The 15,082-nt window shown below is 42.7% G+C and overlaps 1 protein-coding gene across 1 annotated transcript in view; it reads right to left on the bottom strand.

The window, feature by feature from the left end:
* Positions 1-13,516, bottom strand: part of LOC112073934 (testican-1-like) — a 63,880-nt gene extending 50,364 nt beyond the window's left edge. The window contains exon 1 of the mRNA XM_070440331.1: positions 13,339-13,516. Coding sequence (XP_070296432.1) covers positions 13,339-13,516 — 178 coding nt within the window. The remainder of the gene's footprint in view (positions 1-13,338) is intronic.
* Between the last annotated feature and the right edge of the window lie 1,566 nt (positions 13,517-15,082).

Below are 15,082 nucleotides of genomic sequence, written 5' to 3' on the forward strand. Positions count from 1 at the left end.
CACTTGCCAGCTCCCTTTAGAGGAGTGTTCAAGCCTCACTGCCAGCTGCCCTGTTAGAGGGGATACTGTCAAGCCCTGCACTTTTCCATACTTGCCCTGTTAGAGGGAGGTTCAAAGCCTCACTGCCACTGCCCTGTTAGAGGGAGTGTTAGCTCCTGCAAGCCATAATGTTCATCAACTGCAGCTGCCCTTGGATTAGGAGGAGGTGGCCTCTTTTAGATGTTACCTAAGTTTTCAATAACTGGGACCTTAAATTGCCTACCGTCTGTAAGCTGTTAGTGGTCTTAACGACCGTGATCACAGGTGCATGTTCAACGGGTGTCATTGATAGCATTGTGCTACTGAACGCGGAAAGACCTGTGTTCATGATAAATGACCCCTTTTACATATGGGAGGATTCTGTGGATAATCTGTTAGGTTATTTTGATAGTTGTATGTGTTTTGACCGAATTATCTTTGAGAAGACAGGGTCTCTGAAAAACTGGGATGTTCTTTTTTACTGAGTTTACAACCACACAACACGTGTGGACACATTGTCTTTCTACCATTCCGGGTTTTGTTGTGTGTCTTTATGTCTTGTCACAGCATCCACCATCCAATCCATTCAATTATCGATTTCCCTGTGGTGTGTGTTGTTAGGTGTGTGTTGTGTGTGTGTGTTGTGTGTGTGTGGTGTGTGTGTGGTGTGTGGTGTTTGTGTGTGTGTGTGTTGTGTGTGTTGTTGTGTTGTTGTTGTGTGTGGTGTATGTGTTTTTGTTGTATGCTTTCTGTGTTTATGTGTGTGTCCCTGTCCCTTCAGGCTTAGTGTTGTCCCCTCCCTGTGTGTGTCGAGGCTGGCAAGGTTACCGGCAGGGGGGGACGTTAATCCGCCCCTGCTCTCCACAGACACCATCGCCACGGTTTCCTGGCTCCATGGGAACCAGAGAGGGCCGGAGGTGTTGGAGAGTTCTCAGTTAAAAGAGTAAACAGTGTTCCCGGCAAGAGCTGCGGTATTCCATTAAAGAGGAGGGAGCAGAACCACAGAACCCAGTCTACCCAACACTTTCTGGTCCACAGCTGACTCGTCCTATAGGCTAACCACGCATAAAGGTATTGTTTCAGTTAATGAGGATAGGAATCATAATGATGAGTGGATCTGATTGAAATACCTTCAGTCTGACAGGTCAGCTCAACATCAATAAGTGAGATCAAATGTCCATTAGCAGGGCTATAAAGRAAGAATAGCATTTATATTAGAATTGTTCTTATTAGCATTTTTTTTTAAAGCCTATTGTCTCAAGGCTTAAAAATCCTTCTTTAACCGGTCTCCTCCCCTTCATCTACACTGATTGAAGTGGATTTATTTAACAGGTGACATCAATAAGGGATCATATCTGGATTCACCTGGTCAGTCTATGTCCTGGAAGGAGTTGCTCATGTTTTGTACACAGTGTAATTGGTCTTATTAGCATTTCTATTCAAGCCTTTTGTCTTGGATCCATTACGGCCCACACTAACAGGTTTGGCAACTTCATAATCAGGTATTCTTCTCTCCTCTTCTCCTCCTCCCCCTCCTTTGTCTGTCTGACAGAATGGAATGGCAGCCATTAACAAGGCTGGCCTTGTCCCTGATAGATGCTTCCTGCCACTAGCTGTTTTCTTTTGTTCTCTTTTTGTTGTTGTTGTTTTGAAGAAAGGATTAAATAAATGGGTGCTTGAACTCTTCCCCACAYGAAATTTCTGACTGTAATTTAAACAATTTGCTTTACTTTGAGCTTCTGATACGCTAATTAAAAAGGTGTTCTCTTCTTCCTCACCTGGGGGAGAGAGAGAGGAGTAGAAACACAAACAACCTTTTGAAGAAAAAAAAAACCCTCTCTCTCTTTTCGTTAGTAGGATGTCCGCAGGATGTGATTCTGTTTGGCCTACAGTAGCCCAGGGAGTGAGGGATGGATGAGGATAAAGGGAGGGAGAGAAGAGGATAAATGATAGAGGGATGAAAGACCAGGGAGAGCCTCTGGGGTAGACGAGCGATTGAACAGAATTAACAGGCAAGAAATTAAATATTGAATCCGTGGTGGTGTAATATTATTCTGCATGTAACTGAAGAATAGCTGAGATAAACAGAGGGCATTTCAGTCCACATGTTGTAGAGAAAACCACAGTGGCTTATGGGGAAATATGTGTCTGATGCAACGAGGAAGCCTCTAGTTCTAACAGAGAGAGCGAGAGAGAGAGAGAGCGAGAGAGAGAGAGAGAGAGTGTGAAAGAGAGAGCGAGAGAGAGATAGAGAGAGAGGCCCCAAAGCCCAATTGAAGAGTACTATCACTTTCAAAGCCTGAATATTCATCACTGTCCGACTCTCCTAGAAGCAACATGCAAACACACGCACGCACGCACGCATGCACACACACAGACAGACACACACAAACACCAACAAATAGAAGCACACACCCCTCCACAGACACAGTGGCTTTTCCAGAATATACCGTTTTTTCACAAGGTTTTGCTCAAAGGAAACCACTTTAAAAGAACATTTAACGAATGCAAAATAGATTCTAATAATACATGGCCTTCGGGAGGCAGCTTCAAAGCGAAAGACAAGTTTACACTTTTGAGGGACAGGGGGCACAACTAGTTAATGTAGAGTGATGCTCAACTAGTACGCAACTAGGAAATATGACAAAACACATCTGCTTACACACACACACACATGCACACAGATGCTTTGGTCCCTACGACACATTTACCTCGGTTGAGATATGAGGGTTGACATTAATAACACACACACACACCGCCTGTTGAGTTGGCTGTAATCGTTTGTCACAGTAGAGTTATAGGCCCACATTTATAACCATCATAATGGGCAGAAGAGAACCACTTACATATTTGAAGAGGGAGAGATGTCGCATCCCCTGGGACACATAGCATATTGCAGTGTGATGCCGGCGAATACATACACCATGGACGTACACACACCCACACACACACCGAAAAAAAACCACACACACACACACACACACACACACACACACACCACACACACACACACCACACACACACACAGCCCAACACACACGTACACACACACACGTACACACACACACACACACCATACACACACCACACACACACACACAACACCACACACACACACACACAACACACACACACACAGCACACACAACAAACACACACACACACACACACACACTCACACATTACATGCACCCTTACAGATACACACAAATGTACACACACAAGTGTACAAACACACACACATGGACACACACACACACACTCTCTGAGAGCAGCTTATTGGCTCTGTTAGAATAGCAGGCCATTTCATTAAATCAAACGTCTCCACTACCGTTGGGTGGTATACCTTATATACCGTGTACCATTGAAACTATTTCAATAAATCTGAATATGTGTAGCTAATTTTTAAGTAAATATCTGCAGTCAACTTGTGCAATACTTTAGGAGATAAAGCAGATCACGTTCTTCATTTCACCCATCACATTATTTGACATGATGAAGCTTACCACAGTTCCCCAGAACAGTTGAGCCAGTCACGTGTTTGTTTGTAAATAGCAAAATGTGAGAAAGCGACAGCTGGTGAGTACAGCTGTGTATTTGGTTTAACTGGCTAGTTAGCCATGGCCGGTTACAGGCATAGACAACATTGGGGCCACCAATCAAAAAACACTCAGTCAGGGTCTCAACTTACTATTGAGAGTAAGAATAGTATTATACACCAGGTGCATCAGCTGACAGTCACTCAATTAGCCATGTCAGCTAACACTTTTTAGATTGGTAGTTAGTCTAGCCAGCTATCTAAACTTGTAGTAATCATGGCCAAATACTGACTGGGCACGCAGGGCATTTGCCCAGGGGCCCTGACTTCAAGGGGGCCCCCATTGATTTTGTTATTTATTGTCACTCAGATATCATAGTAACATGACATACCATTGCAAAATGTTTAGAATTGCAGGAAATTAGCTTTGTAACTGAATAAATTTTCTCTCTGCCTCATGTCAAAATGAATAGAATTTTATGAAATGTGTTATAAAATTGCAACGTTTTCTTTACGCCCTTGGCAAAATGTGTAGAATTGCAGGAAATGAACTTTTAAAACTAAAAATGTTCTCTCCGACACCTAGAGAGGGCCACTAAAATGTTTTGCCGTAAGGTGGGGGGCACCCAACCAAATCTCACTTAGTGCCCCCAAAAGGCTCGAGCCGGGCCCTCTAGTTAGCTAAGTAAGTGGCTGAATTAAAATGGAGATGGGGCATCATATTGTGTTATCTTTCTGCCGTGTTTGAGAAGTCAAAGCTCTTTGGATGAGTTATCTGTACAGATGCCACTGCTATCTTGATTTCCTTGTGTTTTTTCTCCTCTGTTCTTGGGCCTGCCTGTTCTGCTTGGAGGAGCCCGTCAGTCTGGAGGAGCAGACTGACGGGCTCGTCCAAGCAGAGCAGGCAGGCACGTTGCCCTAGCGACTCCAGACTCCACACAGACACAGCGTGTACACATGCTGACTCCAGAGCCAGTACTGCGCAAAACTTTTTCATTTGCATAATGTCTCTCGTTCACATTTGCTTGTAAATGTCCAAACTCACCAAAAATGACATCCGGACATGAGAGAAGGTGATACACACGTCTGGCGAGTTGCAGGCACCGAGCTCCAGCGTGATGACTCAACCACGATTTAGGACATTGTCCAGATGGCTGACCATATGTGGGCTATCACAAGAGTCAAACACACCTTTATCTGTGGCTTTCTCCGGGGTATGACGTTCCGACAGACTCCTGGGAGTGCAGACACCGTTGGAGGAGTGAATTAACTGATCTTGTTTGGTTTGTTTCAAGAGGTTTGTAAAAGAGCTTCAAACATCGATGTGTTCTATTGTGCCGTAAGTGCTATGGGTTTCTGTACTGTGTTCATCTGTTTGTCGGAAGGCGGTCAGTTCAAAGAGGGAGCAACACAGACGTAAGCTCCTACCCTTTAAATCAGAGTTGTAATGATTAGATCCAAGAATYCGTGTGATGTTTAATGCCTTTTGTTTCTTGTTTCGACAAAGCAAAGTGATTTTAATTAGACGATGGGAGAGACTGAGATTTGGAGCTCTGGGAAGAATAAAAGATGGGCTGAAACTATTCATGGAGACACTATTGTTACGTATGAGAATCCTGTATCCGTAAACCTCCTGTGTGTATTAGACACAGTATTGTCTCTTGGAGGTTATTCTGAAGAGACATGCAACCACATTAGTGTTAGCCTATCAGTGATAGTAATTTACTCTGTTGTATTGTATAATCTATTCCATGTACACTGGAATTGTTAGTGTCAATTATTTTGTGACTAATAAATCGTATAAGTTTATTTGAGTAAATGCATTAATCGTTTTAAAGAGTAATTCTTTGATTTGACTTTGAGTTTATAATTGAGTAGGTCTATTGGTATATGTTATCTACCCTCTACACATAGCATTCCATTATGCATAGGTTCTAACTAAATCTATGGCTAAGWTATACTTGATAAATTAAAGGTATGATTGCAATAGACAGCTCATAATTCCCATAAGCCTCTTAATAATCACATAAAGGTATCTTAGAACAAATGTAATTATAGTATCTGAGTGTTGATGCGTAGACTTCCAAGCTGGCTCGATTCATCGGTATACGTMTATGCCCTAAAGCCATATAGTCAGATTGATGAATGTAGTTTAATATTATTCAACATCATTTTAACCTTCTACACCTATATATGTATAACTTTATGAGCTGGATTGCCTGTCTTGGCATTTCATTTATTTTTGTTTGTGCTCGTTAGCATATTTAGCTATTAGCCTCTATGGAAATGTTTTATTACTTGTGCTAATGTTGTTAGAAATCTGGTAATAGACACTTAATGGGCTTTTTAGTGTTTTTAGTGACCCCTTGTGTACTAAACCGGTAATACTGTAAATCCTGGGATGAGAAAAATATGGTATGACGAAATGAAAATCTGGATACCGCACAACTCTAATAACCACCCTTGTTGTGTGGACCGTAAACACACAAGGTCAAAGGGCAGCGAATCTTATAGGAACGGATTATGTCATTTACCTAGAAGGTCTTGCGAGGGTGGGTCAGAGTGAGTGAAGGGAGCGTTACAGCGTTTCACTAATTAACAGTTGAGTTGAGGTATTTTACTGTCTTAACGAGAAGACAACGTGTAGACCCCTGGCTCTGACTAGCTCTGTAGTCTGGGCTCCAGTGCTGGGTGAAGGCTGAGTGAAGACTGGGTGAAGGCTCAGTGAAGGCTGGGTGAAGGCTGGGTGAAGGCTGGGTGAAGGCTCAGTGAAGGCTGGGTGAAGGCTCAGTGAAGGCTGGGTGAAGGCTCAGTGAAGGCTGGGTGAACGCTCGGTGAAGGCTGGGTGAAGGCTCAGTGAAGGCTGGGTGAAGGCTCAGTGAAGGCTGGGTGAAGGCTGTTTGACTGTAAGTGTTGCAGTGAAAGGGAAGGTTAGCTGTGTTCTTATTACACACTGAGCTTGGATCTACGATCCTTCAGCTCTCTACAACTACCTTTAGAGAAATAACGTGACCCCAGAACACACACCAATTACCTCTTCCGTGTGTGTGTGTGTTTATGTGTGCGTGCATTTGTGTGCGTGCGTGTGTGTGCGTGTGTGAGTGTTTGTGACAGCTTAACACCTGACTCCTGACTCTTCTAGTCATCCTTTAATATAAAAATTCTCCAGGAACACACACACTGATGCAAGATGAGGACCTGTCTGCGTAGGCTGTGTTCAGACCATAGCCTTTTCCTCAGTGTCAGATATAATTGCCCAGCGAGGTTGTGTTTTCTGTATGGCTGCCAACATCTGATGTTCTCTCTCCAGAGTGCAATCCATTTATCTGATCCATGGTGTGTGTGCGTGTGTGCGTGTGTGCGTGTGTGCGTGTGTGAGTGTGTAGTGCACTTGCAGTTGCAGTTTTGTACACTGCAATCTAGAACCTAAAAGGGTTCTTTTCGACTTTTAAGAACCCTTTTGGTTCCAGGTAGAACCTTTTTTACAGAGGGTTCTACATGGAACCCAAAAGGGTTATTTTATGGGGACAGCCGAAGCACCCATTTGGAACCCTTTTTTCTAAGAGTGTATGTGCCTGCATGTGTGTCGGTACATAAACTATAAATCCATGTCCCCCTGAATATGTCTGTGTGTGAGTGACACACATCTCTTCATGTCTGCTTCTGGAATATATTTTCCTTATTCCTCTTTGTCTGTCTCTTTGTCTGAACGTGCCAAATAATGCTGTTTGTCCTGTCTCTTTATCTGTCTGTCTGCAATCTGTCCTCCCTCCTGGTGTTAAGTGGCCGTGGCCCTGACTCTTCGCATGCCCATCTAGTTCCAGTCACAACACAGCAGTGCACCCTGGGAGAGCTTCCTATTAAAGAGCAGCAGGCTGACATACTGTCTGGGATGCAACACACAGAAGTAGGAGTCAACAGGGGTCGCACCCAAAGCGCTGTGGCAGGCAACATCTGGAATCACTGCCTGTGTCCCACTGAGCCCTCCAGTTTCCATTTGCCATGTGTTCAACAGGACCAGAGTGGCTGAGCTATGGCAGAGCTGTGAGCCGGAGGCCATTCTGACTCGGGCTGTATGTTTTTCCTCCAGAGACAGTGCTGGGGTTTCAGCCACCGCCATTCTGGCTCCCACATCACTCTAGCTGGCTCCCACATCACTCACTGGTCAGCAGCCATTATGAAATCTGGCCGGAATGATTGTTTACTTTTTTTTTGGGGGGGGGGGTTCTTTCTCTCTCTATCTCTTGCAGGGTCTATTTCTCTTTGACTTTTTACACATTTTGTTGTGTTACAGCCTGGATTTAAAATGTATTKAATTGAGATTTTGTGTCACTGTCCTACACACAATACCCCATAATTTCAAAGTAGATTTTAGTTTTTCACAAAATAATTCAAAATGAAAAGCTGAACTGTCTTGAGTCAATAAGTATTCAACCTCTTTGTTATGACAAGCCTAAATAAGTTCAGGAGTAACAAGTCACATAATAAGTTGCATGGACACACACTGTTTCAATAATAGTGTTTAACATGACTTTTGAATGACTACCTCATCTCTGTACCCCACACATACAATTATATGTAAGGTCCCTCAATCGAGCAGTGAATTTTAGACACAGATTCAACAACAAAGACCAGAGAGGTTTTCCAATGCCTCGCAAAGAAGGGCACCTACTAGTAGATGGGTAAAAATGAAAGCAGACCTTGAATATCCCTTTGAGCATGGCAAAGTTATTAATTACACTTTGGATAGTGTATCAATAGACCAGTCACTACGAATATACAGGAGTCCTTCCTAACTCAGTTGCCGGAAAGGAAGGAAACCACACTGAATTTCACGATGAGGACAATGGTGACATTAAAACAGTTACAGAGTTTAATGGCTGTGATAAGAGAAAACTGAGGATGGATCAACAACATTATAGTTACTCCACAATACTAACCTAAATGACAGAGTGAAAAGAAGGAAGCCTGTACAGAATAAAAATATTCCAAAACATGCATCCTGTTTGCAACAAGGCAATAAAGTAAAACTGCAAAAAATGTGGCAAAGCAATTAACTTTTTGTCCTGAATACAAAGCATTGGGGCAAATCCAACACAACACGTCACTGAGTACCACTCTTCATATTTTCAAGCATTGTGGTGGCTGCATCATGTTATGGATATGCTTGTCATCGGCAAGGACTAGGGAGTTTTTTTAGGATAAAATGAAACGGAATAGCGCTAAGCACAGCCAAAATACAAGATGAAAACCTGGTTCAGTCTGCTTTCCAACAGACACTGGGAGACAAATTCCCCTTTCAGCAGGACAATAACCTAAACCCCAAGGCCAAATATACACTGGAGTTTCTTACCAAGACGACATTGAATGTTCCTGAGTGACCTAGTTACAGTTTTGACTTAAATCGGCTTGAAAATGGCTGTTAAGCAATGATCAACAACCAACTTGACAGAGCTTGAAGAATTTTAAATTAATAATGTGCAAATATTGCAAAATCCTGGTGTGCAAAGCTCTTAGAGACTTACCCAGAAAGACTCACAGCTTTAATTGCGGCCAAACGTGATTCTAACATGTATTGACTCAAGGGTGTGAATTCTTATGTAAATTAGATATTACTGTATTTCATTCACAATAAATTTGCAAAAATAATCTAAAAACATGTTTTCACTTTGTCATTATGGGGTATTATGTGTACATGGGTGATAGAAAAAAATCTATTTAATCCATTTTGAATTTCAGGCTGTAACACAACAAAATGTGGAATAAGTCAAGGGGTATGTATACTTTCTGAAGGGGCTGGTGAACTGTCCGTTTTTTTTGTAGGGGTGTGGGGCATCGGCGTGTTCTATGTACAGTACAGTGGACAGGGAGGGGAGCTTGGTTCTAACTTTCCTGGTACATTAAAATTAAATAATGTTTGTATTTTAATTATGTAGCTATTGGGCCAATAAAGGTATTTTTTAAGACAAAAAAATCGTTCTCTCTGGAAGTAGTGGAGTCTGTGACCTATGGGGTGAAAGGTCATCCATATTAAAAGCCCAATTATTGTCAGTGAGGCGTCTCTGCATTGGCCTAAATAAACCAGGAAGTAGAATCAAATATTCAACAAGGTCTTGGATTTGCTCCTCTGTTCTGTCTCTGTCTGTCTGTTCTGTTCGTCTGTCTGCCTGTCTGCCTGTTCTGTCTATGTCCTTCCTTATTTTTCTCTCTGTCATGCCTCACTTTACTGCAGTCTCACTGTCTGTCCATGTGTCTGTCTGTCTGTGTGTCTGTGTGTGTGAATAACTGAATAACTGACCCATTTGTTTGAGTGTATACCACATGCAGCAGTCTGTTCCAACCCATTAGGGACTTTCTCTCTCCTGTCTTTGAAGCCTTTGAGTGATATCGGTTGAATGTCAATTCACAAGACAAAGGTAACCCAGGAAAAAGACAGAAGCGAAGACAACACAACCACACACACACACACACACACACACACACACACACACACACACACACACACACACACACACACACACACACACACACACACACACACACACACACACACACACACACACACACACACACACACACACACACACACACACACACACACACACACACACACAACCCCCATATCCCACTCCACACACCCAAACACACACACACACCCTCTGATTAAAGATGGTCGTGACCGGGATGTTCTAGTCATTAGTGTCTAGCCCGCCCCCCTGTAGTGAAACAAGCAGGATAGAGGATAGCCATGTAAAGGCCTGAAATTCAAAGAACCCTGCAAAAATAAATGAGCCTGATAAGTATTCTCCGCCATGTTCTGTGTAAAGCATCTGACAGATAGGCTTCTGAAGAACCACGAGAGCCGGGAGCTAAAAGGCATCTCTTTCATGTTAGCATACACACACAAGCAGATATTACTGGTGAGATACACTACCGTTAAAACATTTGGGGTCATTTAGAAATGTCCTTGTTTTGAAAGAAAAGCACATTTTTTGTCCATTAAAATTACATCAAATTGATCAGAAATACAGTGTAGACATTGTTAATGTTGTAAATTACTATTGTAGCTGGAAACGGCAGATTTTTTATGGAATATCTACATAGGCGTACAGAGGCCCATTATCAGCAACCATCACTCCTGTGTTCCAATGGCACGTTGTGTTAGCTAATCCAAGTTAATCATTTTAAAAGGCTAATTMATCATTAGAAAACCCTTTCGCAATTATGTTAGCACAGCTGAAAACGGTTGTCCTGATTAAAGAAGCAATAAAACTATCCTTCTTTAGACTAGTTGAGTATCTGGAGCATCAGCATTTGTGGGTTCGATTACAGGCTGTAACGGCAGCCTTCCTGCTCTTCGTCTGAAGAGCATGAAGGCTATTCCATGCGAGAAATTGCCAAGAAACTGACGATCTCGTACAACGCTGTGTACTACTCCCTTCACAGAACAGCGCAAACTGGCCCTAACCAGAATAGAAAGTGAAATCATATTTGATTCTACTTCCTGGTTTATTTAGGCCAATGCAGAGACGCCTCACTGACAATAATCAACAGTGAGGCGACTCCGGGATGCTGGCCTTCTAGACAGAGTCCCTCTGTCCAGTGTCTGTGTTCTTTTGCCCATCTTAATCTTTTCTTTTTATTGGCCAATCGGAGATATGGCTTTTTCTTTGCAACTCTGCCTAGAAGGCCAGCATCCCGGAGTCGCCTCTTCACTGTTGACGTTCAGACTGGTGTTTTGCGGGTACTTTTTAATGAAGCTGCCAGTTGAGGACTTGTGAGGCATCTGTTTCTCAGACTAGACAGTCTAATGTACTTGTCCTCTTGCTCAGTTGTGCACCGGGGCCTCCCTCTTTCAGAAACAAGCACATTTCTGTGTGACCCAAAACTTTTTAATGGTAGTGTATGTGCAAGGTCCACTAGATGAAATACTGCATATTTTACATTCCAGAAATAAAATAAATGTAATCTAATTAAATGTTTAAAATTAAATTGTCTATGCTCACAACATTACTGAGAGCATGTCAGTCCACTGTACCTACACCAGGTTGCTTAGGGAACCTCAGCCCACTGTACCTACACCAGGTTGCTTAGGGAACTTCAGCCCACTGTACCTACACCAGGTTGCTTAGGGAACCTCAGCCCACTGTACCTACACCAGGTTGCTTAGGACCAATACTAGCCCACTGTACCTACACCAGTTGCTTAGGAACCTTAGCCCACTGTACCTACCACAGGTCTTAGGGAACCTCAGCCCACTGTACCTCACACAGTTGCTATAGAACCTCAGCCAGTACCTACACACAGGTTCTTAGGAACCTTAGCCACTACCTACACCAGGTTGCTTAGGGAACCTCAGCCCACGCTAAGCCACCATACGATACAAATGTCACATCTGAAAGATTCTTTCCCTATGTTATTACATGCTAAACACTCCACACTGCTAAGAGGATTTTTGCCTGCGCCAGTTTGTGCTACTTTAAAGGTGCAGTGCAGTCATTTTTATCTCAATATCAAATAATTTCTAGGTAACAATTAAGTACCTTACTGTGATTGTTTTCAAAACAAAATAGTCCAAAATAAGCAAAAATAGTTTCTTAACAAAGAGCAATTTCTCAAGCAAGAATTTGTCTTGGGCTGTCTGGAAGTGGTCTGAGTGGGGAGGGAAACTGAAAACTAGCTGCTATTTGCAGATAGGTTTGGAACAATCTTTCTTATTGGCCTATTAACTCATTTACTGTCTGGTGATGTCACCTGGCATGCCAAAACTCCATCCCACCATCAGCTCTTACACTAAAAGGGCATAATCATAATTTTCACAATTTCACAGTATTATTCCAACCTCATAGTGTGGAAATATACAGTGAGCTCCAAAAGTATTGGAAAAGTGACATTTTTGTTGTTGTTTTGGCTCTATCTTCCAACACTTTGGATTTTAAATGTGTGCTAGGAATATGGGACCAAATACTAAACTTTTGACTACTTTAAAACCCATACAAGTACATTTGTCCCAATACTTTTGGTCCCCTAAAATTGGGGGACTATGTACAAAAAGTGCTGTAATTTCTAAAAGGTTCACCCGATATGAATGAAAATACCCTCAGATTATAGCTGACAGTCTGCACTTTAACCTCATAGTCATTTCATTGTTTCAAAAGTGCTGTAGTAAAGAGTCAAAGCAACAACAAAAATGTCACTGTCCCAATACTTTTGGAGCTCACTGTATATAAAAGACAGGCAAATCACGTTTTTGACTGCACTGAGCCTTTAATTCTCCATATTAGCCCCTGCTTTCATGTTAGCCTTGACTAACACGCTACATTACTACCTTCATGTTAGCTTCCGCTAACGCACCATAATACTGCTTTCATGTTAGCTTTGGCTAACACATTACTTTATTACCTTCATGTTAGCTTCCGCTATTACACCATCCTACTGCTTTCATGTTAGCCTTGGCTAACACGCTACATTTAGCCTACGCTATCACACCACTCCTTTGATCCTCCAGTGAGAATTAGCTACACTGCTAGTTTATCTACCACAGATGACAGCCGTGGGCTGAGGTTATCACACACACACTCACAGAGAGAGACAACACCTGAAAGCTCTACTGGCAAGTCATGACACAGCCTAAAAAGCTCTAAACAGCACCTGAAAGAGAGATTTCAGTTTACAGAATATTTCTGTTTTCTTTTATTTCACCCACATGCCGATTAAAATTACTTCTCAACCGAGGACAGACTGACTGCATCAGTGTGAATGGCTGATGATGTGGAACTCACCCTCCTCTGTTCTCCTCTTCCCTGGGTTGGAGTGGACTTTGGTTCCAGGTTCCCCATGTCTCCCGGGCCTCGCCTCTGTCTCTGTGAAGCCAACAAAACCAGCAGAACCATCAGAACCATCACATCCATCACAACCATCACAGTCATCAGAACCATCAGAACCATCACAAACAATCATCACAACCATCAGTCATCAGAACCATCACAACCAACCATCAGAACCATCAGAACCATTACAGCCATCAGAACCATTCACAACCATCACAACCATTATAACCACCAGAACCATCACAACCAACACAACCATTACAACCATTATAACCATCACAACCATTATAACCATCAGAACCATCACAACCATTACAACCATTATAACCATCAGAACCATTATAACCATCAGAACCATCACAACCATTACAACCATCAGAACCATCACAACCATTATAACCATCASAACCATCACAACCATTACAACCATTATAACCATCAGAACCATTATAACCATCAGAACCATCASAACCATTACAACCATCAGAACCATCACAACCATTAGCAGAGAAAGATACAAAATAACTGATGTACTGTTATCACCCAAAATGCATCAAAGGGAAAAAATGCATCCAAAACTGCACACCAACCCATAACCAAAGCACACAATACACATCCACACACACACACCAGCAGACATTACCAAAGCCTTAGGGCTAAATACGGAGCGAGCAGAACTAGCGAACAAACAGAACGATGTGGTGAGTTTTTCATCTGGCGCTGTGGCACCGGCATTAACGAGTTGTGATGATTTAATCTCCTAATTCATTCCAGACTGTTATTTATTAGGCAGTGGGCTTTTACGAGGCACTGACAGATCCGCTCTTATTCTTTATCCTTCACTCTCTCCCCTGAGGCCCGAAATAAATGCACAGACGATTTATGAGAAACGGATGGAGAGAACGAAAGGAAGAAGGGGGAAGAGAGGAGAGTGGCACAGGAGTGTGGAAGGGCAGTGACTCGTGTAGGCTACACTACACCAATTTTTATATTTCCTCTCTTCCTCTAACTCTCTCTCTCTCTTTCATCCTCCAATTTCCATTCTTTACCCAGCCTCTATTTGTTTCTCCAGTCTTCTATTTATTTTTCTCATTACAGCCAGTCGCTTTGTAGTCCCCAACTTCCTCTCCAGAAGTTGTCTATATTCTCTCCCTCTTTGGCCTGTTCCCTCACTCTCCCTCCTATCGCTACAGTGATATTACTCTTCCTCCTCTTCCTCTCTCTCTACAGTGGAATATTACTCTTCTCTCTCGGTCGTTGTCTCTATGCCCTTCACTGTCACTCAGACATCCTGGCATATGGCCCGATGGCGTGATCCTTGCCAAAAAACAATGGGTAAAATACCTCTGGCCATTACTCAGACATTTATTCACCTTGATTCTCTATCTCCTGTTGTTGCATTGGGTAGGAGAAAAGGGGAGGGAAGGGGAGGAGTGGAGGAGACAAATAAACGAGAGGAAAGGAGGAGAGGAAGAGGGTAGCAGGAGAGGAGAGGAAAATAGGGTAAGAGTAGGAGACAAAGGAGGGGAGAAGGAGATGAGAAGGTAATCTACCTATTCGCTCTCTCGGAGGCCAGTTGTAAACCACTCGGGTTATGTATGTTCATCTGAACCTCTCTCTGTCTGTTGTGTCGTTTACACTCTGTGTTAAAACAGCCAGTGCAGCAGCACTTCTACACCATCCACCCTGTTGTTCA

Source organism: Salvelinus sp. IW2-2015, unplaced genomic scaffold (assembly GCF_002910315.2).
Source record: "Salvelinus sp. IW2-2015 unplaced genomic scaffold, ASM291031v2 Un_scaffold2429, whole genome shotgun sequence".
Classification (NCBI taxonomy): domain Eukaryota; kingdom Metazoa; phylum Chordata; class Actinopteri; order Salmoniformes; family Salmonidae; genus Salvelinus; species Salvelinus sp. IW2-2015.